This window comes from Eriocheir sinensis, chromosome 12, assembly GCF_024679095.1.
Source record: "Eriocheir sinensis breed Jianghai 21 chromosome 12, ASM2467909v1, whole genome shotgun sequence".
NCBI lineage: Eukaryota > Metazoa > Arthropoda > Malacostraca > Decapoda > Varunidae > Eriocheir > Eriocheir sinensis.
The window spans coordinates 23,955,436-23,976,462 of record NC_066520.1 but is presented as its reverse complement, the minus strand read 5'-3'; the positions used below and the strand labels follow the sequence as shown (position 1 = coordinate 23,976,462).

The window sequence follows — 21,027 nt, the reverse complement described above, 5'->3', positions numbered from 1 at the left end:
TAGGGGGTTCACCAGAAAAGGCAGGCACCACCCGGGGATCGAACCCGAGTCCTTCCGCTTGCCGGGCGGACGTGCTACCGTTACACCACGGTCGCCTCTCGGTGACAGCCCGCACACGCTACAATCTCCCCTCCCCCCCCCCAAAAAAAAAAAATAAATAAAGGAGGGTGGGGAAGCAAAAGATCGTCAACAATACATGAGTATAGCCTGCAGTGCCTGGCGTTCATGTCTCATAGTGGTCATCGTGGTCTCCGCAGCCTACCTTATCGAAGGAGAAGGCGAAGGTTTTTTGGTGCCACTGCAGGAGGGAGACGCCCCCGCACCACCATGCCGCCCCAGGCCCACCCCATCACCAGGTACGGGAGAGCCGGTATGATTCGGACAGTGGGATGGTGATATTTGTTTGTTATGGTTGTGTGGTGAATAATTGATTGACTGATTGATAGTTTATTGTTGCAAGTAAACAACAAAGGAGAAGGGAGGAGGTAGTTTGTGTATGTTTGGTGGTTCGCTGCCGCTCATGTGTTTCGTTCCCTCTGGATCGCTCGTTTCGGATTCGCTTCGCACGTCTCAGTTTATTTCCCTCAGAAGGTGACGTTAGGTAGCTGATTCAGAGTTTCACGCTTTCGCTCTCTGCCTTTCCTGGAGACACTATCTCCAACCTCTTTCCTTCCGTGTGTCTTTGTAAAAATTGCAGTGTGGGTGGGTGTGTTGGTGGGTGTGTTAGTGACCCATCTATTACTGTGTGTGTGGGCGGGTGTGTTAGTGGCCCATCTATTACTGTGAAGGTGTGGGTGTTAGTGGCCCATCTATACTGTGTGGGTGTGGTGGGCCCTGGTGTTTTTTTTTTTTTTTGGTGGGACCTGGTGTTTTTTTTTTGGTGGGCCCTGGTGGGTTTTTAGATGGGTCCTGGTGTATTTTTGTGGGGCCTGGTGTTCTTTTTTTGTGGGGCCTGGTGTTTTTTTTTTGTTGTGGCTGGTGTTTTTTTGTTGTGGCTGGTGTTTTTTTGTGGGGCCTGGTGCTTTTTTTTTGTGGGGCCTGGTGCTTTTTTTTTGTGGGGCCTGGTGTTTTTTTTTTGTGGCCTGGTGCTTTTTTTTGGTGGGGCCTGGTGCTTTTTTTTGGTGGGGCCTGGTGCTTTTTTTTGGTGGGGCCTGGTGCTTTTTTTTTGTGGGGCCTGGTGCTTTTTTTTTGTGGGGCCTGGTGCTTTTTTTTTGTGGGGCCTGGTGCTTTTTTTTTTGGTGTGGCTGGTGTTTTTTTTTGTGGGGCCTGGTGTTTTTTTTTGTGGGGCCTGGTGTTTTTTTTTGTGGGGGCTGGTGTTTTTTTTTTTGGGGCCTGGGGGTTGTGTTGTGGCCTGGTGTTTTTTTTGTGGCCTGGTGTTTTTTTTGTGGCCTGGTGTTTTTTTGTGGCCTGGTTGTTTTTTTTGTGGGGCTTGGTGTTTTTTTTGTGGGGCTTGGTGTTTTTTTTGTGGGGCCTGGTGTTTTTTTTTGTGGGGCCTGGTGTTTTTTTTTGTGGGGCCTGGTGTTTTTTTTGGTGGGGCCTGGTGTTTTTTTTTGTGGGGCCTGGTGTATTTTTTTTGTGGCTTGGTTTTTTTTTTTGTGGGGCTTGGTGTTTTTTTTGTGAGACCAGGTGTGTTTTTATGGTGTGTTTTTATGGTGTGTTTTTATGGTGTTTTTATGGTGGTGTGTTTTTATGGTGGTGTGTTTTTATGGTGTGTTTTTATGGTGTGTTTTTATGGTGTTTTTATGGTGGTGTTTTTATGGTGAGACCTGGTGTTTTTTTATGGTGGGACCTGTTTTTTTTTTTGGTGGGGCATTTTTTTTTTTTTTGGTGGGCCCTGGTGGGTTTTTTGGTGGGCCCTGGTGGTTTTTTTTTTGGTGGGACCTGGTGTGTTTTTAGGTGGGCCCTGATGGGTTTTTATTGTGGGGCCTGGTGTTTTTTTTTGTGGGGCCTGGTGGTGTTTTTTTGTGTGGCCTGGTGTTTTTTTTTGTGGGGCCTGGTGTGTTTATGATGGGACCTGGTGTTTTTTTGGTGGGACCTGGTGTTTTTTTGGTGGGACCTGGTGTTTTTTTTGGTGGGACCTGGTGTTTTTATGGTGGGACCTGGTGTTTTTTTTTTGGTGGGACCTGGTGTTTTTTTTGGTGGGACCTGGTGTTTTTATGGTAGTGGTGATGGTGGTGGTGGTACATGATAGTGGTGGTGGTACGTGATGGTGGTGGTACGTGATAGTGATGGTGGTGGTGGTACATGATAGTGGTGATGGTGGTGGTGGTGGTACGTGATAGTGGTGATGGTGGTGGTACGTGATAGTGGTGATGGTGGTGGTACGTGATAGTGGTGATGGTGGTGGTACGTGATAGTGGTGATGGTGGTGGTGGTACGTGATAGTGGTGATGGTGGTGGTGGTGGTACGTGATTGTGGTGATGGTGGTGGTGGTACATGATAGTGGTGGTGGTGATGGTGGTGGTGGTACATGATAGTGGTGGTGGTGATGGTGGTGGTGGTACATGATGGTGGTGGTACATGATAGTGGTGGTGGTGATGGTGGTGGTGGTACATGATAGTGGTGGTGGTGATGGTGGTGGTGGTACATGATAGTGGTGGTGGTGATGGTGGTGGTGGTACATGGTGGTGGTGGTGGTACATGATAGTGGTGGTGGTGGTGGTGGTGGTACATGATAGTGGTGGTGGTGGTGGTGGTACGTGATAGTGATGGTGGTAGTGGTGGTGGCCTTGCCTTGCCTTGCCTTGCACTCAAAAATTTTATCGGTATGTTGCTGGGGAAAAAAGATCTGAATATGTTGTGAAGTTGAGTGAAAAGTGTAATAGTGGAAAATAGCAAAAGCGCATAGGCAGGCAAATCAGGGAAAGAAAAGGACAGTTCTAAGTTCAGGATGAATGCTTAAGCCTTGCCTTGCCTTGCCCTTGCCTTGACTTAATTGCCTTGCCCTTGCCTTAGACTTAATTGCCTTAATTGCCTTGCCTTGCCTTAGACTTAATTGCCTTGCCCTTGCCTTAGACTTAATTGCCTTAATTGCCTTGCCTTGCCTTAGACTTAATTGCCTTAATTGCCTTGCCTTGCCTTAGACTTAATTGCCTTAATTGCCTTGCCCAGCCCTTCCCTTGCCCTGCCCTTCCCTTGCCCTCTCCTGCCTTGGCTGCCAGCCTTGTGCGTCTCGCCTTCTTGGCTGGCTGGCCTTGTGCGTTCCCTGACCTTGCCTTCTTGGCTGGCCAGCCCTGTGCGTCTCGTCTTCTTGGCTGGCCATATATAGCCCTGTGCGTTGGTCTCCCTTGCCTTGTCCTTCCCTTGCCCTGACCTTCCATTGTCCTTCCCTTCCCTTGCCCAGCCCTTCCCTTGCCCTGCCCTTCCCTTGCCCTCTCCTGCCTTGGCTGCCAGCCCTGTGCGTCTCGTCTTCTTGGCTGGCTGGCCTTGTGCGTTCCCTGACCTTGCCTTCTTGGCTGGCCAGCCCTGTGTGTCTCGCCTTCTTGGCTGGCCATATATAGCCCTGTGCGTTGGTCTCCCTTGCCTTGTCCTTCCCTTGCCCTGACCTTCCCTTGTCCTGCCCTTGCCTTGCCTTGCCTTACCCTGCCTTGCCCTTCCCTTGCCCTTTATTCACTTGTAATACTGCATGAGCACTTCATCTTGAGCTTAGGTTTTCTGTCCATTTCTTTCCTTGATTTGCCTGTCTATGCGCTTTTGCCATTTTCCACTATTACATTTTTCACTCAACTTTCACTGCTCAGATCTTTTTTTTGCAGCAACATGACGAGAATTTTTGTGTGAGGTATTAATTTCACTGCTTCCTCTTTACATCCATATGGTCCTAACACGGTACTTATTCCTCCGTCTACTTCCTCCACTCTATGCCACTCCTCTTCCTCAATGATCTCCACCACAGATGCTAATAGCCTTTGCCTCTCCTCTTCATACCTGTCACAGGCCACTATCAGGTGCTCTTTTATTTCTTTTTTCCCCTATACAAACGCTGCAGTTTTTGTCCTTCTCATCTCTGCTTCTCTCCTTTACTTGTTGTTCCAGTCCTTGCCTTGAACAGCAGCTTATTCCCCAAGTCTCTCTGGTACCAATTCCTTGGGTTATACGTCTTACGACACGTTACCAAGGAATATTAAGGTACATGGGAATATATAAATGTATCGACTAAACTATACATAAGAATGAAGTGGAAAGGTTCTGACGTATATGTATATATCTAAGTGTGTTGTAAGGAATATTTTTAAAACTTAAAGTACCGGGTTATATTTTCATGCATGTATGTACTACGCGATATGTTTACGGATCTATGAAGGATATATATTTAATGGTAACGTCTCAGGTTATATATTTGTAAGTGTGCACTGAGAAATTTAATATACCCCAGCTTCAGCATCTCCATTTAAGGGAAGCACTGGGGGGCAGCATGGGCCAGGCAAAAGGCGTAGGAACTGGCACGCGCTATAGATAAAATCTGCTTTGTGTTGTTGCTCCTCGTACTGTGGCAATGACACACGGTACCAAACATCCCGTTATACAGTGTCTGCAGTAAGGGTTATACGTGATAATTTCTATACGCAAGTAAATATACGTAACGAAAAAAGGTTGATTAAAATGCTTTCTGTTTCCTTAGGGATGATTCTTGATGACATATGACTGTAGGTCTGCAGTTTTTTTAAGTGATGATTTCTATACATAAACTAATATACATAACAGGGAAATGAAGAATGAGATATTTGTATAAGGTCAAAAGGGCTGATTCTCGATGATGTGTGTCTGTATTGCTTTCTTTCATACGCTTCTTGCTTGTAGGAAGGGCTATACGTACTGAAATTTATAAAATCAATTATACATAAAAGGAAAATGATGAATAAGAAGTTTGTATAAGGTCAAAAGGGCTGATTCTCGATGATGTGTGTCTGTATTGCTTTCTTTCATACGCTTCTTGCTTGTAGGAAGGGCTATACGCCCTGAAATTTATACACGAGCAATTATACTTATATATTTGTAAGTATATGTATGAAGCGATATATTTACGTATGTTTAGGTGGTATAGCTTAAGCAAAAGGTACTGGGTTTTATATTTCTAAGTGTGTGTACTAAACTATATATTTACACTTCTACCAGTGGGATATATTTTTAGTACGTGCTGAAAATACATATGGGGAGCGTATTAATCTGGCATAATGGTAGTATCGTAACAGCTTTGGTGCTGCTGCGATTGGCTATTAACAACATCTATGGCTTTTCAATGCCAAACCTAACTTCCTCTTCGACTATTCACCCTAACTTCCTCTTCGACTATTCACATTAACTTTTTTGCTGCTGCTGCTGCTATTAACAACTATATATGGTTTCTGCATGACAATATTTGCTGCTACGGCTATTTACAATTTCTACGGATCTTGGGTATTGCAACAAACCCATACACTGTTGATCGAAACAACCCCGTTTGCTGCTACGGCTATTTACAATTTCTACGGATCTTGGGTATTGCAACAAACCCATACACCGTTGATCGAAACGACCCCGTTTGCTGCTACGGCTATTTACAATTTCTACGGATCTTGGGTATTGCAACAAACCCATACACTGTTGATCGAAACAACCCCGTAAGCTTTTGTTACAACACTGCACACTTTTGTTTCAACCCCGTATGCTTTCGAAATAACCTCGTAAGCTTTTGTTACAACACCGCACACTTTCGTTACAACCACGTTTGCTTTCAAAACTATTCTGTACCCTTTTGTTACAACCCCATGTGCTTTTATAACAACGTGCACTCTTTCGTAACAATTTCCTGACCAAATAAGAGGATTAGGCCTACGGGGGACACCTCTTGAAAAAAAAAACGCGCCAAGACTTTTACCTCAAATTAAGGTGGTGTGGAAATAAAGTCAACACACGAACACACGCACAGTACCATACACCCCGTTATACAGTGTCTCCGCCATACGAAGACACACACATACGGTTGAGAGGGCTGATCCTCGATGATGATTGGTTGAACGTCTGGTTATACGTGATGATGATAATAATAACAATAATAATAATAACCATAATAACCATAATAATAATAATAACAATAATAACCAACACCATAATAATAATAACAATTTGTTTTTTTCTTTTATTTCTTCTTTCTTTCTTTTTTCTTTCTTTTTTTTCTTTTTTTTTTCTTTTTTTTTCGTTTTTTTCTTTTATTTCTTCTTTCTTTCTTTTTTCTTTCTTTTTTTTCTTTTTTTTTTCTTTTTTTTTTCTTTTTTTCTTTTTATTTCTTTTTTTCTTTCTTTCTTTTTCTTTTTCTTTCTTTCTTTTTACATCTTACATATTGCAAATGAGTAGCTACATACATGTCGATGAGCGGGCAACGGCCCGCCGCTGGGGTTTCTCTCTCTTTCTCTCTGTCTGTCTCTGTGTCTCTGTGTCTCTCTTTCTCTCTTTCTCTTTCTCTTTCTACTACTGCTATAGGCCTACTACTACTACTACTACTAGTAGTAGTAGTTGTACTAGTACTAAAGTCTGTTCACTTAAGTCTGACCCAAGCTGACAACATAAACCTAAGCGTGTTTGCAAGCAGAGTGCTTATTGGCTACTGCTATGGCTTCCAAGTTTATCTCGCGCAGCACTTTCTGCTAATCTGCACTGTGCTTACAAACACGCTTAGGTTTATGTTGTCAGCTTGGGTCAGACTTAAGTGAACAGACTATACTACTACTACTCTTGTTATTATTCCAGTTGTTATTATTCCAGAGCTACAATGAAGATTCTTGCAGCTAAGGTGGCGCTGCTGCTGGTGGCGGCGGTGGGAGCGAGCAGTGACCAAGACAGTAAGTATACGTATAAAATGATAGACTCCTCAACGCTCCTAAACCATCACTGATCTTTAATTTATTGAAACCCACACGCTACTGTAAAACCTTACTTATCCCTCTTATCCGTTTTAACTTTGATTTCTCCCGCTACAGATCCAAAGTGCCCCACTCTCCTCATACCCGTCTTCTGGAGGACAACTTGCGACAGAGACAACGATGGCCAGTCCGGGAATATTTGCTGCCCTGCTGTTCTTATCGGAACGATCTCAGAGTGCGCCTCGCCTTCTAGTAATCTCCAAATAAGGGGTAGATTAACATTTCCCTTTCAGCGGTTGACTGAACGCCTCGATCTTCCCTAAAGTAAGATTACAACGCAGAGCAGACGGAAAACACAGTAAAGTGCGTCTGTAGTTTAGGGGTAAAAGGTAAATATTTTGGGATATGCATGCGCTGTAGCTGAACGTACTGAAATTCTGCGATGTATAAAGGAATAAATAAATTCTATGTAGTCTGTGACTGAGACCTTGGAAAATTTCACATACCTTGGTTGCGTATAGTTCAGAACAACGGTGGGTGTCGCCAGGAAATCTCACGGTGGACTAGCCTGACCAGAGACTATAATTCTCCTTGGGCCTGACCCACTGTGTTACGGACTCGCTCAATGCGAGTATGTGGCGTTGTCGATACCTGTTTGGACTCGGGTCTTCAAGTGCCATATGCCCCCTGTCTTACTCTATGGCTGTGAGACATATGGACACTATAATATCCTCTTCCATTTAGACATAAAACTCAAACCTAGGTCCGGATTTTTGCGTATGCGTGAATGTAGAGAAGTGATTGATTGATGATTGATTGATAGTTTATTGTTGCAGGTAAACAACAAGGGAGAAGTGCCAAGGAGGACCTATATATATAGCAGCGATACAAGCGGATTTCAGATTCAGATTTTAATTGAGAACGAGGGGAGGGGGGGGAATCGAGGGTACAGAGTAGGGGGGGTACATACCTAACGACCCTATAGTAATATGTAGCCTACAGGAGAGAGAAAATGAGGAAGAAATAGATCGAGTTGAGTACGTTACTATAGGATAGAGAGAGATAGGTGCCGGGCAGACGGCGTGCTATTTTTCAGAAAGAAGGTACGTGAGTGGAGGGTAAGGAGCGAAGAAAATTAATGGCATATACTGATCGAGGAGCTAAGGCGGAGATGATAATATAAAGGTCACAAACTGAAAAATGTAATGTAACTGTACTGCAGTGAGGAGAGGTAAGTTATACAGTATTATTGATAAGCAAAGTGTGTGAATGAACAGAAGAGTGGACCGAGAGGAGGAGGACCAAAAGAAGCGATACAAAGCGTTTACAGGTAAAAAAAAGAATATTAATAAAAAATAAGTAAAAAAAAAAAGTAAAAAATAAAAGGTCAGAAAAAGATAAAGATAAAGAAAGAGATAAAAAAGAAGAGAAAGAGATGAGGTAAAAAAGAGTAAAAAGGGAGGTAAAAAAAGTAAAAAAAAGGTCAAACAAGAAGAAGAAGAAGAAAAGGTAAAAAAAAGAAGAGGCCAAAGAGAAGTAAAAAAGAAGCGATCAGAAACAGAAGAGGTCAGAAAAAGAACAAGAAAAGAAGTCAAATTAAAAGAGAAGAAGATCGACGTCAGAGAAAAAGAAGGTCTAAACAAGAAGAAGAAGAAGAAGAGGTCAAAAGAAGATGTGGAATATATTGCGGATACAAGAGAGTAGAAGAGGCAAATGAATGAGAAATCAAGCCTTAAGATATATAGAAAATGGGAGGGCAAGAGGAGGTATATACACCAACAACCAAGCCTCAGAAGTGCTATTCAGATGCAGGACAAACAACATGCGACTAAAAGACAGGAACAGACACCGGCAAGAGGAAACCAAGTGCGACATATGCTAAAAACGAAGACTTGCGACACTTCCGGCCTATGCAGAGGAAAGAAAAAAGTGTGATGACATCATTGTTGTTTACCTGCAACAATAAACTATCAATCAATCATTGGAATTTTTTTATTTGAAAATGAACACACGGAAGAAACAAAAGCAATAGCACATAAGTTTTGGACAATAAGAGAAAAAGAATGAAAGAAGAAGAGGAAAATAATAGACCCAGACAGTAGACACACATCAGGGAGTGCCGTTACAAAGGCGAAACTCCCGAACGACTACTACTACTACATTTGTTTACGTTTTCCATGTTTACCTATGAATGCTTACCTATGAATGGATAGTGGGGGAATAAGAAGCGACTTCTTTTGGTGTTCCCCACCTCTAAGACCTGTTAGCCTCATGCCCCTGATCCAAGTGCCTGTCATACCGCAATTTGAAACTGGCTATTGAAGGGGCAGATACCACATTATCTGAGAGCTTATTCCACGGGTCTATAACTCTAATGGCAAACCAGTTTCCCTTCATTGTGGTTCGCCAATGGTCTGGTTTACTTAGCTTGTAGGAGTGGCCCCGCAGTCGGTGAGTGTTGAGTTGAAAGAATCTGGTGGTTAGATTTGCATTATTTCACTTGTTATTCATTGGGAGAACCATGGTCAGCTGAGAGAGGGGAATGGCAGAGCGAGGAGGGACAGTATTAAATAGTGTGATGCCATTGAGCAGCAGAAGAGAGGAACAAGAGGAGGAGGAGGACCTGAGAAGCAATACACGTAAAAAGGAAGAGGAGGACTTCCGAAGAGGAACAAGAGGATCTACGAAGCAATACACATTTAAGGAAGAGGAATAAGAAGAGAGGAACAAGAGGAGGAGGACCTGAGAAGCAATACACGTAAAGAGGAAGAGGAGGACCTACGAAGCAATACACATACAGGGAAGAGGACCAACGAAGCAATACACGTTAAAGGAAGAGGACCTACAAAGCAATACACGTCAAAGAAAGAGGAACAAGAGGAAGTGGTCCTTCAAAGCCACACATAGCAACACATGTCAAAGGAAGAGGAATAAGAAGACGAACAAAAGGAGATCGAAGGTCCCACATAAGAAGAGGAACAAGAGGAAGAGGACATACAAAGCAACACAGCCCAACAGAAGACGAGGAAAAAGATCCAACCCAATAGAAGAGGAGAAGGAACAAGAGGAAGAGGACATACAAAGCAACACAGCCCAGTAGGAGAAGAGGAAAAAGATCCAACCCAACAGAAGAAGAGGAAAGAAAGAGGAAGAAGAGGGGGACCCATGCTCTGACACAAGTAATCAAGGATGCCATGGAGTCGAGTGAAACGAAGAAGCTGGTCAGGTTCTGCGTGGCCCCGGGGTGCTGCAACAAAGGGTCCCAGAAGCACATTTCCTTCTACCATTTCCCTCCAGTCAGCAGCAAGAGGTCAGCGAGGGGCAGCAGGCGAGGGCGGTGGTTCGAGGCAGTCATGGGAGCCTTGCCGCCAGGGGAGACCTTGCCCTCAGAGTACTGGAAATACCCTACAAATGCAAGACTCTGTAGCAATCACTTTATATCTGGTAATTATTATTTTATATCTTTTTTTTATGCATGTCTGTTGATTGTACTTCCTGTAGGTTAAGATTAGTTTGAAGTTTAGTAAAAATTCTTGCCCTCGGAGTGCTGGGAATACCCTTCATATGCAAGACTCTGTAGCGATCACTTCATATCCAGTAATTATTAGTTTATGCTTCGTTTCTTGCATGCCTGGTCATTATTTTGCATTATACTGTACATTGTATCGGTTAAGACTGGTTTGAAGGTTAGTAGAATGCATATATGATATCAGAAGAGCAGCTGGTTACCATGGGAAATGAGATACTGGGGCATTACTATAATATCAGAGAGAGATTATTTGCAAGCATAGACAAGTCACACATTTTTTTTCAATTCCTTTCAATTCCATCAACTTTCCTTACTCTCAGGGAAGAAATCGGAAGACCCATTATCCCCTGACTACATCCCGTCGGTGTTCGCCAACCAGACAGCCGAGGAAAGGAGGGCAGGGAAGGCTGCGCTGAAGGCCTACAACCGACAACACGAGGCAAAGGGTACTGTATGGCCGATTCAACCGAAGAGAAAACCAGGGAAGACCGAAGCCACACCGAAATCTTCCGTCCCTAAGAGAGTGAGGATAGAAGTGGCAAGTTCCCCAGTGACCCTGGAAGACAGCGATACCCAGAGTGTTGCGTCGGGCATGTTGGACTACGAGGAGGTGGCGAGGGCAAAGAAGGAAGCGCTGAGAGAGAGAGGTGAGAGAGAGAGAGAGAGAGAGAGAGAGAGAGAGAGAGACAGGTTTATTACACATGATACAACTCGATATCTGAAATAACTCTTGCTTTCTACTCCTTTTTTCAACATAGGCAATTTTCTCTATCTCCCTTTCATGTATCATACCAAGAGAGAGAGAGAGAGAGATAACTTCAAACTAGATATCTTATACAATATTCATATACTTTATCCTCCCTTACCAGACCAGCAGAAGGAAGAAGAGGAGGAGGAGGAGCCCCAGATCATACATATACCAGACCAATACCAGAACAGAGAAGAGGAAGAGGAAGAGGAGACTCAACATAACCCAACCACCATCAACCCCTTGACGATCGATCCAGTAGACGATAGTTCAAATACACCTTCCAATGCGACCTCCCAGAACTTGGAAGATCCGCTGGTTGATGACGAGAGGCATTATCGTAGCAGTGGCAATAGTTCTAGTAGCGATGACAGCGATGATGATGATGATGATAGCAAGGGTGTGAAGTATGAAGACCCCAGAACGCTGCTTTTAACAGGTGTGTGTGTGTGTGTGTGTGTGTGTGTGTGTGTGTGTGTGTGTGTGTGTGTGTGTGTGTGTGTGTGTGTGTGTGTGTCATTTCCACACCTCTCTCTTCCTTTCTCTCTCTCTGGTTCTTGTTCTTCTCTATTTCTCTCTTTTGGCCTTTTTCTTCCTCCAATTCTTCCTCTTTCTTTCTCTTTTCTCTTTCATCTTCTCACTTCACTCTCTCTCATCCGTCCTTTACTTAACCCATCCGCTGCGATTGGCACGGATTTCGCCTTCTCTGGTAGCCTGGTAACATACACTCCCAGGTCTTTCTCTGCCTCTGTGGTGGATAGTGGAGTGTTTCCCATGTGGTATTGGTGTGCTGGATATCCCCTCCCAAGGTGCAGGACTTTACATTTTTCTTCATTGAATTATAGCAGCCACTTTTTGTTCCATTCCTGTAGCTTGGTGATGTCTTCTTGTAGGAAATCAGCAGTCAAGGGGTTAAGGCATAGCAAGGGAGGTATAGCATATGCACCTAACCTTACTTGGCCTTTTCTTTGACAGGCAAGTACAAGGAACTGATGAAGGCCCTGCAGGTGTACAGAAAGAATCTTGCGGCCTCGACTGCCTCAGAGAAGAATCCGGAACGCTTGGCCATTGGAAAACAGTAAGAGAGAGAGAGAGAGAGAGAGAGAGAGAGAGAGAGAGAGAGAGAGAGAGAGAGAGAGAGAGAGAGAGAGAGAGAGAGAGAGAGAGAGAGAGAGAGAGAGAGAGAGAGAGAGAGAGAGAGAGAGAGTGAGAGAGAGAGAGAGAGAGAGAGAGAGAGAGAGAGAGAGAGAGAGAGAGAGATTCAGTCCTTAAGTAAATATTTTTTATTATATTCAGACTGATTTGCTAACCTAAGCTTCCCATGTACTTATATAATGATTTTAATCTTTAAATATATTTTTTTTCAGAAGACCAAACTATGAGGCAACAACAGCACCTCCTATGGTAAGTGTGTGTGTGTGTTCTTTTCTTCCTTTTCCTGTTCTTCACCGCCCTTCCTCCTCCTCCTCCTCCTCCTCCCCCTCCTTTCCTTCCCCTCTTCAAACTCTGGTCTAACTAAACTCTAAACATATTATATTCTCAAAATAAACAACTTAGTAATCCAGGCTCTTCCACTGTTAAATGCATCTATTGGGAAAGCTACAATTTTTTATATCTTGGAAGCCCTTTGTCTGTCTTTTTCAACTTGTTTTTGTGTTTTCCTATATAAATCTCATTGGTATACATCCCTCATTGGTATACATCCCTCATTGGTACTATATATCCCTTGTTGGTACTATACATCCCTCGTTGGTACTATACATCCCTCATTGGTATACATCCCTCATTGGTATACATCCTTCCCTTACTGCATTTCAGGAGCAAAGCGCGGGCAGCCAAACCAACACAGCCCCAGAGAAGGAAAACGTCACTCCCCTGGAGAAAATGCCAACGGAACAGCCACCACGGACACCCCTGACCATCTCGATTGAAGGCGTGGAGTACATTAACATCATGTCTCTGGCCCAGGAGCGCGCCCTTGTTGACTGGCTCAACCAACACATCAAGATGCATCTCGCCCTGTCCTTGGAGGATATCTGCAGGCTGGTGCGTCGGTTCTGCGCTCATTCGAAAATCACGATACCGACTGAGTGGATCACCGACCCTTATACCTGTACGCAGTGGGTGAAGCGATTTCTGAGCAGGTTCGTGATTGGGAAACCGCATCGCCAGCGGAGTAATTCGACGGACAACGAAGCTGAAAATACCGATAGCGACATAGTGGAGGTTGTAGAAGACGCATCACCCAGACCCATGCCGGAGGAAGTGTATGTGTGTGATGACGGGACGATTCAAAGCCCGCAGACTATACTGAGGGACTTGAAGCTTGACCATCCCTACGCTATGCAACCCGGGACCAAACTGTGTGTGGTGAATTACTCCAAAGGGATGTGCAGCTTTGCGGAGGTGGTCAGGATCTTCCCGGTGTCAAGGCAGCCAGACTCGTGATGTTGGTAAAAGATTGAAAATGGAAGAACAGGAAATAACAGAAACAAGAGAACAGGAATTAGGAAATAAAGAACAAGGAAACAGAAAAGAGAACAAGAAGAAAAGAATGAATGAGATAAAAAGAACGAAAACAGAAGAACAGAAGAAATGGAGAGATAGGGTGCAGGAGTATGTTAGGGAGAGGGGGGAAAGATCTTTGAGAAACTTTGAGCAGGCAAGGAGGGAGTGTCTGGATAGAGAAAGATGGAAACTCTTCTGCTGTGGCCATCCCCTGGTGGGAGCTCCTAGGAGCAGGCGTCAATAAAATGATGATGATGATGAATACATGTCCTAAATATAATGAGGGTTTTTGATATGGGTTTAACAGCAAAGGGGATAGTGATGTTAGTGATACAGAAGAAGTTGTATTTTATCATGGTTATTATAGAGGTGTTATTAGTTTACAAAGGCAATATGTGTCCTAAATTAAGTGAGGGTTTTGAAATGAGTGTAACAGCATATCTCATTGTTATAGAGGTATTATGGCAAGGGAAAAAATGGCTCTGTCCCTTCTTGTGTGCACTGGGAAAGGCAGACTTCACATCCCAGGGAGAACAAGAAATGAGCTGCAAGGGAAAAAAAAAAAAAAAGTGACCTTGTAGATGCTGTTCAGAGGCCTGCTTTTCCCTTGTAACGTTTGCCTTGCTCTCCCAGTATGCACTAGGAAAGGCCCATCCCAGATATTTTACAAGGGAAAATGACCTTCAGTACACCAGACACAAGGTTGCTTTTCCCTTGCACCTTGTCTCTCTGTATATATAAGCATAATACTTGTTGAAGGGTCAGTATCTCATGTATTTCCTATGTATACTGGCCTCTCCTGGTATTATGTGTACTTGAATCATATGTGTTCAAACTTTCCATTGTATTTTAGTGGAGAGAAAAGAATTAAAACTCCTATGGAGCTACCAAAGAAAAATATTAATGTGTTTATTTGATTTTAAATCAATCAATCACCTATAGGAAATAATTATAGTGAAAGAGAGAGAGAGAGAGAGAGAGAGAGAGAGAGAGAGAGAGAGAGAGAGAGAGAGAGAGAGAGATTTGACTATACAGAAAGATTTGGTTTGCTACAGAGAGAGTCATTTGTCTATATATAAAGAGATTTGGTTTGCTTTATACAGAGAGAGAGAGAGAGAGTGAGATTTAAATATACAGTAGAGAAAGATTTGGTTTGCTGTATATATAGAGATTATAATACCGTATGAAACAAATACAAACAAATCATCCTTAGTAACTGTATTTTAGAGACAAAGTACATACATAAACGCTAATAGAATGTATATAAAAGGTTCAGAGGAGGAGAAATAGAGGGAAATTGGTAATCTTGAGGTCGGGAAGTAGAGGGTAAGGTTAGGGAGGAGAGCGGCGGCCATCATTGTTATTGTGGCGGCGCCCGAGACCCAGACCGAGACCAAGCGGGGATGGCTGACGTGGAAAGCTCAAAAGTGGAGGTAAAATGCCTATAATATCACGCCAGCGTCGCCTTACTCACCATTATTTATCGTAGTAATTATTTGCGGCCTTGTTTATAATCCTGGATGGTCTAAATAGCGCGTAAGGGAGGAGGGAGAGGCGGAAATACTGACACGACTCCACCCTCTCGCTGTCAGAAAATGAGATAATTATAAACCTCATATTTAAGAGACGAGGAATGAGTGAATTAAAGGTCTAAAGGAATTAAAACACACTAGAGATAAATTAACGTATAAAACCACCTTATTATGCTTTGCCGGGGTATTGTTACTTAGTAGCAAACCCGAATTATTTAATGAAATTCGAATATTATTTTTCAGATTAATATTTTCTTACTTCTTTATTTATTTTTCTCTTTTTTCTGTTTTCTTTCTTATTACCATTTCACTTTCCTTATCTTCGTCTTTCTATTCTAATTCTATTCTGTATATCTATTGTGTATTTCTATTCTTCTATTCTATTCTGTATACCTATTTATTCTGTATTTCTAATCTATTCTATTCTATTCTATTCTGTATTTCTATTCCACTTTCTTTATCTTTGTCTTTCTCCTCCTCCCTTCTATTATCTGTTGCCTTCTATTTTATTTCTATTCTCTATTTCTATTCTGTTCTATTTCTCTTCCTCTTCCCATTTCTCTCCTCCTCCCCATTTTTCTCCTTTTTTTCTATTTCTCTCTTGCCAATTCCTCCTTCCTGTTCCCCCCTATTCAATTTCTATTCTCTATTCTGTATTTCTGTTCTCTATTCTATTTCTCTTCCTCTTCCCATTTCTCTCCTTCCTATTCTTCTTCTTTTTCGTCTTTCTCTCTTGCCAATTCCTGTTCTTATTTATTCCTCCTCCTCTTCGATCTTCTTTTCGTCCCAATACTGTACCGAGAATGCTTAAAGTCCCGGCAATATATCAATCTGACCTCTCTTGACAGATGCCGGACTTTGTGGATCCTGGCGGCTACGGGGAGGTGTCCGGGCAGATGGCCATGCCGGGCGCCGTGGGCAAGACTGAGGCCGAGGAGTACAATACACTGGATGAGCCTGTCAGGGAGACTATAGTAAGGGGCTGGATTATTCCCTTCAATTCTCTGTTCGGTTATTTTATTTTCTATAGACCAAGAGTTTAGCAAAAGAAAATATCGATAACCCGTCCGCTATGATTGGCACGGATGTCACCTTCACTGGTAGCCTGGTAACATACACTCCCAGGTCTGTCTCTGCCTCTGTGGTGGATAGTGGAGTGTTTCCCATGTGGTATTGGTATGTTGGATTTCCCCTCCCAAGGTGCAGGATTATACAGTTTTCTTCATTGAATTGTAGCTGCCACTTTTTGTTCCATTCCTGTAGCTTGGTGATGTCTTCTTGTAGGAAATCTGCAGTCGAGGGGTTAAAAATTTCCAGGGCCTATAAGGAAACCCAAAGCATTTACTGGAATGGCTTGCTTTAACCGGCAAACTTATATTAGTACAAATGCACACACATACTGTTCCTATAGCTAAGTGGTTAAGTCTCTGCAGGTGGAAATTCGAGCCCCGCCACTGACAGAGGAGCGGTTACTGTCCCCCATTAAGCAAGTGGGATGGGGTGTGTGGTGTGTGAAGATCCTGGGAGTACCCACACTAAAATGAGCTTGCTTGGGTCAGGAGGGTACTTGCTGACGATGATAAGTCCAGCTTATGATCAGGCTGGCTATCATGTGTTTTAAGATACCCTAAACTTAATCTAACATAACCTAACAAAACCCCTAACAGTTACTACAGGTCTTGACTCAAACACACCTTTTTGCAGATGAGAGACCTGCGAGCGGTGGGCACCAAGTTCTACCACGTCCTGTACCCCAAGGAGAAGAAAGCACTGTTGAAGGAGTGTATGTATTATGACCCTGCAGTTTTGTATATGTGTTTTATATGTATGTATGTGTATATGTATCTTGTAGGGCATCTCAGTTCAATTCACTATTCAGAGGGAAAGCCTTAGAAGCAGCCTTATGTATTATTTTATACATGTGTGTGTGTGTGTGTTTACATATTGAATTCCACAGGTCTTACATACATAGTTTTGACTGCATAGCTTTTTATATAGAGAATACGAATATTTGTTCCTCATTTTCCCTTTTGACGCTTTCAGGGGACCTCTGGGGACCTCTCATACTCTGCACATTTCTGGCCATGTAAGTAAGGCAGTGGAACATTAGCCAACTACCCCTGGAAATGCTCACAACCCCTAGGAAAGCCTTGTCAAATATTTGTTCTTGGGTGCTGAAATAGTTAAGAATATCATCCTCCGTCTCCTTATTCACCATCAGCTATACCTCATTACTTTCTTCTCACCATCAGCCACCCTTCCCTTACTTCCCTTTCACCATCAGTCACCTCCCTTATCCCTCTCTCAGGATGGTCCAAGGGTCTCAGGAGGTCGACAAACAGGATGGAGGGCCAGAATTTGCACAGGTTTTTGTCATTGTGTGGGCCGGCGCCGCTGTGGTCACCATGAACACTAAGCTACTGGGAGGAACCATGTGAGTGAGCTTGTATTTCTGGGATAGGTTATTGCCTTAAAAACTACTCTTATTGACAGTATTGTTAATTTTGCCTCTCCCAGTCATTGTGTGTGTGTGTGTGTGTGTGTGTGTTTACCTAGTTGTGAAATACAGGAAAAAAGCCGTACTAGGCTCGTGCTGTCCCGTCTCCATAACGCTTATTATCCAGTTTGACTTTAAATTCATGAATCGTTTTTGCACACACAGTCTCCTCGTCAAGTCCATTCCATGTTGTTATGCTTCTGTATGGAAAACTGTATTTCTTGATGTCTCTCCTACAGTTGCTCTTCTTCAATTTCTTACTATTCCCTCTTGTCACACTCCTGTCACGTACCACTAAGTCTTCCCTGTCCAATTTCTCCAATCCCTCTTGTATCCTGTATAATGCTATTAGGTGTGTGTGTGTATGTCGGGCTTCTTTTTATACGATCATTAAGCATTCCTTTGTTTTCTTCCTCTTTTTTGATGTCTGGGTTACTGGGTTCCTTATTTGTGCTAGTGTTAATTTGTCTATGACACTCTATGTTATCCTCCTTCCCCCAGCTCGTTCTTCCAGTCGGTGTGTGTGCTGGGCTACTGCCTCCTCCCCTCCTGCCTCTCGCTCATCCTGTGTCGCCTCATCCTCATCGCGCCCCCAAACAAGATCCTCTTCGTCATCAGGTTCTTCGTCACTTGCATCGGCTTTGTCTGGGCCACTTTCGGTGAGTGTTGTGAAGTCTAGTTTAGGTTAAGTTTACCCTAAACATAACTTAACCTAATCTATAGTAACTGTGTAGAGTTTTATTAGGTTAGGTTAAGTATAGGGTATCTTCAAACATATGATAGCCAGTCCCTTATGGTATAAATTGACAAAGAATGACTTCACTTTGTTGTATAGAAAGTCTCATTAGTAAGGAAGCATATGTGAAATTTCCATGTCAAGACCTATTGTAACTGTTTGGGGCTTTGTTAGGCTTAAAAATCACCTAATTCCATCCCTTATCCGCCTCATTCAAGTGGCCATAGTTTGACATTCTTAAGCCCTACATCTCTCTAGTTATCCCTTATCAAAACTAGTACAAACATAGCCAGAACATCAACTAATACCTATCACCATTCTCACCTATTTCCAGCCGCCATGGTGTTCCTGGGAGACAGCCAACCCAGCACCCGCAAAGCTCTGGCTGTGTACCCAATCTTCCTTTTCTACTTCATAATATCCTGGCTCATCATCTCCCACTCCAATGTGTGATGCAGGTATAAGCACGTAGCATAGAGGTGTTGGTAGGTAGGTAGGTGTGTTTGTGTGTGTGTTGAATGGGAGAGAGAGAGAATGGAGTTGTAATGTGTGAAGATTTTGATGTATAGGAAGTTTATATGGAGAGATAATGTGTTTGAATGAGTGATTATGAGGGAGAAAGAGAGAGTGAGTGGATGGAAGTAGTTGTAATTTATGGAGATGCAGTTTTATTTGTTTTATATGGGAAGATAATGTGTGAATGAGTGATTATGAGAGAGAGTGTGTGTGTGTGTGTGTGTGTGTGTGTGTAAGAGAGAGGACTAGAGTATATATAGGAATTGGAACACATATGCAAATCATAGTTACATTTCCAGTGTCAAAACAGACTAAGAGATTGCGTTAGAGCATGAGAGTGAGAGAGAGACTTGAATATGACATTAATTTTGAGAGAAAGTGAGTGAATATGCACAAGAAAGAGAGAGATAGAGAGAGAGAGATAGGACTTAGGGCATTTTTAGGGCTTGGTTATTCCTCGTCTCAGCAACCACTTTGAGACGAGACAGAGACGAGAGACATACTGTGTGATATCTGCACCGCTTTTAAAACTATTCCATGTGTGAGGCTTTCCGTTCTTGGCCCAGTGACCGCTTTATATATATATATAGATTTATTTACGTTTTTTGTTACGCTCAGATTTTACACGATGATAATATATGAGTAGCGACATTCCTTCCTCATGTTTATTGACCTTCATCCATCATCTGCATCATAGTTACCCCCTTCCCTTGGTGTGTGATTCATACAAGCTTGCATACAGTGCTTTCTTTCCTTCCTTTCTTCTTCGTAAGTGAGTGTGTATTGAAGGTTCATGGTGGTAAACGTATTGGGCTCCCATTACACCTCTGTTTCCCAAGGCCGCAGTGAAAAGTAACTGGGTTTTCATGGGGGTGATTTTAACTGTTCAACGTACCCCACTATGACTGTTTTCCCAAGGCCACAGCGAAGAGTAACCGGGTTTCCATGGGGGTGTGATTTTGACAGTTTAACGTACCAAGCCCCCATTACAACTGTTTCCCAAGGCCACAGAGAAGAGTAACTGGGTTTTCATGGGTGGTTTTAACAGTTCAAGGTTCAGAGGCCTTGTCAAACTATCACCAGCATTACAAAACAGTCCATGTGAAGACTTACCAGGTTTTTATGGTTGAGTTTTCCCATTCAAAGTGTAGAGGTCATGTCAGACTATCACGGGCATCACAAAACAGTCCATGAGAATCCCAGAACTTCCTTCCACCAGAGGCTTTTCAAACAGACAAAATGAGGGACCAATACGTTTAATAAGATGGACTTTGTAAGGGTGTAGGGTATGTCTGTCAGTCTGCACACATTATCGTATTTGCCGCCTTCTCGTATCAGGGGAAAAATTGAAGGGAGTAATAAAGAACAGGAGGAATAGGCAGAAAGGAAAATAAGCAGGGTAAGATACAGAAAAAGATTAGAAAAAGGAAGGGAAGACAACTGGAATACACAGAAATAAAAAAAATAGATAAGTTAGAGGAGAGAGGAGCCACATACTTGCATCCTTCTTGTATCAGGGGAAGAATGAGAGGAAAAATGTGTGCAAACTGGCATATCGTCACCTTCGTTAACAAACCGCCCAAGTCATTATTTTCTACTTTACAGGAAATCAGAAAAAAAAAATGTCTATCTCATTTGGCTTAAGATTTAGGCAGAAATGAAAAGGTCAATTCTAGAACACTCAAACTCTGAATGACGAAGGCAACTCTACAAAAATGGGCGTCACGTGTTGGATATAATTGATGTAGACAAAAACATGGAAATCGCTAAAAAATGACTTAGGCGATTATTTTATGAGGGTGACGATGTAACCTAACTCTTTGAACCATACTTAAGGTGCTTGTTGATTAGGGACCAGTGAGCCAAGGTGTGAGTTGGGAAAGTCAGGTTCTTTCATTCAACTGAGGAGAGCACTTGTATATATAAATAAAGCACCTCTTGACAGCCCTGTTTTCTTGCACCCTAACTGTTGGTATGTGCAGGAGCCTCACAGTCGCTACCCTAAGCCCTGCGTTGCCCTTCTTGGAGACTCTATATGGCTGAAGTTATTGTTGGTTATTTTTGTTGTCTATGATAGAAACAAAAATATTTATACTACGAAACATCGTATTATCTACATA

General features: G+C 42.8%; 2 protein-coding genes and 1 non-coding gene across 4 annotated transcripts; 2 read left to right on the top strand and 1 right to left on the bottom strand.

Moving 5' to 3' along the window:
- Positions 1-22: 22 nt before the first annotated feature.
- On the bottom strand, positions 23-96 carry Trnaa-ggc (transfer RNA alanine (anticodon GGC)). Its single transcript has one exon. It is a non-coding gene; the product is annotated as a tRNA-Ala (tRNA).
- Positions 97-8,986: 8,890 nt separating this feature from the next.
- LOC126997698 (uncharacterized) lies at positions 8,987-14,526 on the top strand. 2 transcript variants are annotated; one of them, XM_050858928.1, is made up of 6 exons: positions 8,987-10,285; positions 10,691-11,017; positions 11,240-11,557; positions 12,094-12,196; positions 12,486-12,522; positions 12,940-14,526. In XM_050858928.1, exons 1-6 carry the CDS (start codon positions 10,036-10,038, stop codon positions 13,564-13,566), a joined length of 1,662 nt encoding a protein of 553 aa, XP_050714885.1. In that variant the 5' UTR covers positions 8,987-10,035; the 3' UTR covers positions 13,567-14,526. The 2 variants fall into 2 exon arrangements, with proteins under 2 accessions (XP_050714885.1, XP_050714884.1); XM_050858927.1 differs by having other exon boundaries at positions 8,988-10,285; positions 12,937-14,526.
- A 419-nt stretch (positions 14,527-14,945) lies between these two features.
- LOC126997697 (protein YIPF6-like) lies at positions 14,946-20,851 on the top strand. The gene is made up of 7 exons (XM_050858926.1): positions 14,946-15,059; positions 16,007-16,132; positions 16,863-16,941; positions 17,202-17,244; positions 17,467-17,592; positions 18,157-18,314; positions 18,726-20,851. The coding sequence occupies exons 1-7, from the start codon at positions 15,030-15,032 to the stop codon at positions 18,842-18,844; spliced, it is 681 nt and encodes a 226-aa protein (XP_050714883.1). The 5' UTR covers positions 14,946-15,029; the 3' UTR covers positions 18,845-20,851.
- Positions 20,852-21,027: the final 176 nt, after the last annotated feature.

Bases quoted from the DNA above. Each gene is read 5' to 3' on its own strand.
- LOC126997698 (XM_050858927.1), top strand. From the start codon at position 10,036: ATGGAGTCGAGTGAAACGAAGAAGCTGGTCAGGTTCTGCGTGGCCCCG. The intron at 12,197-12,485 runs GTAAGAGAGAGA...ATTTTTTTTCAG, and splicing joins CGCTTGGCCATTGGAAAACA to AAGACCAAACTATGAGGCAA. The intron at 12,523-12,936 runs GTAAGTGTGTGT...ACTGCATTTCAG, and splicing joins CAACAACAGCACCTCCTATG to GAGCAAAGCGCGGGCAGCCA.
- LOC126997697 (XM_050858926.1), top strand. From the start codon at position 15,030: ATGGCTGACGTGGAAAGCTCAAAAGTGGAG. The intron at 15,060-16,006 runs GTAAAATGCCTA...CTCTCTTGACAG, and splicing joins TGGAAAGCTCAAAAGTGGAG to ATGCCGGACTTTGTGGATCC. The intron at 17,593-18,156 runs GTGAGTGAGCTT...TCCTTCCCCCAG, and splicing joins AAGCTACTGGGAGGAACCAT to CTCGTTCTTCCAGTCGGTGT.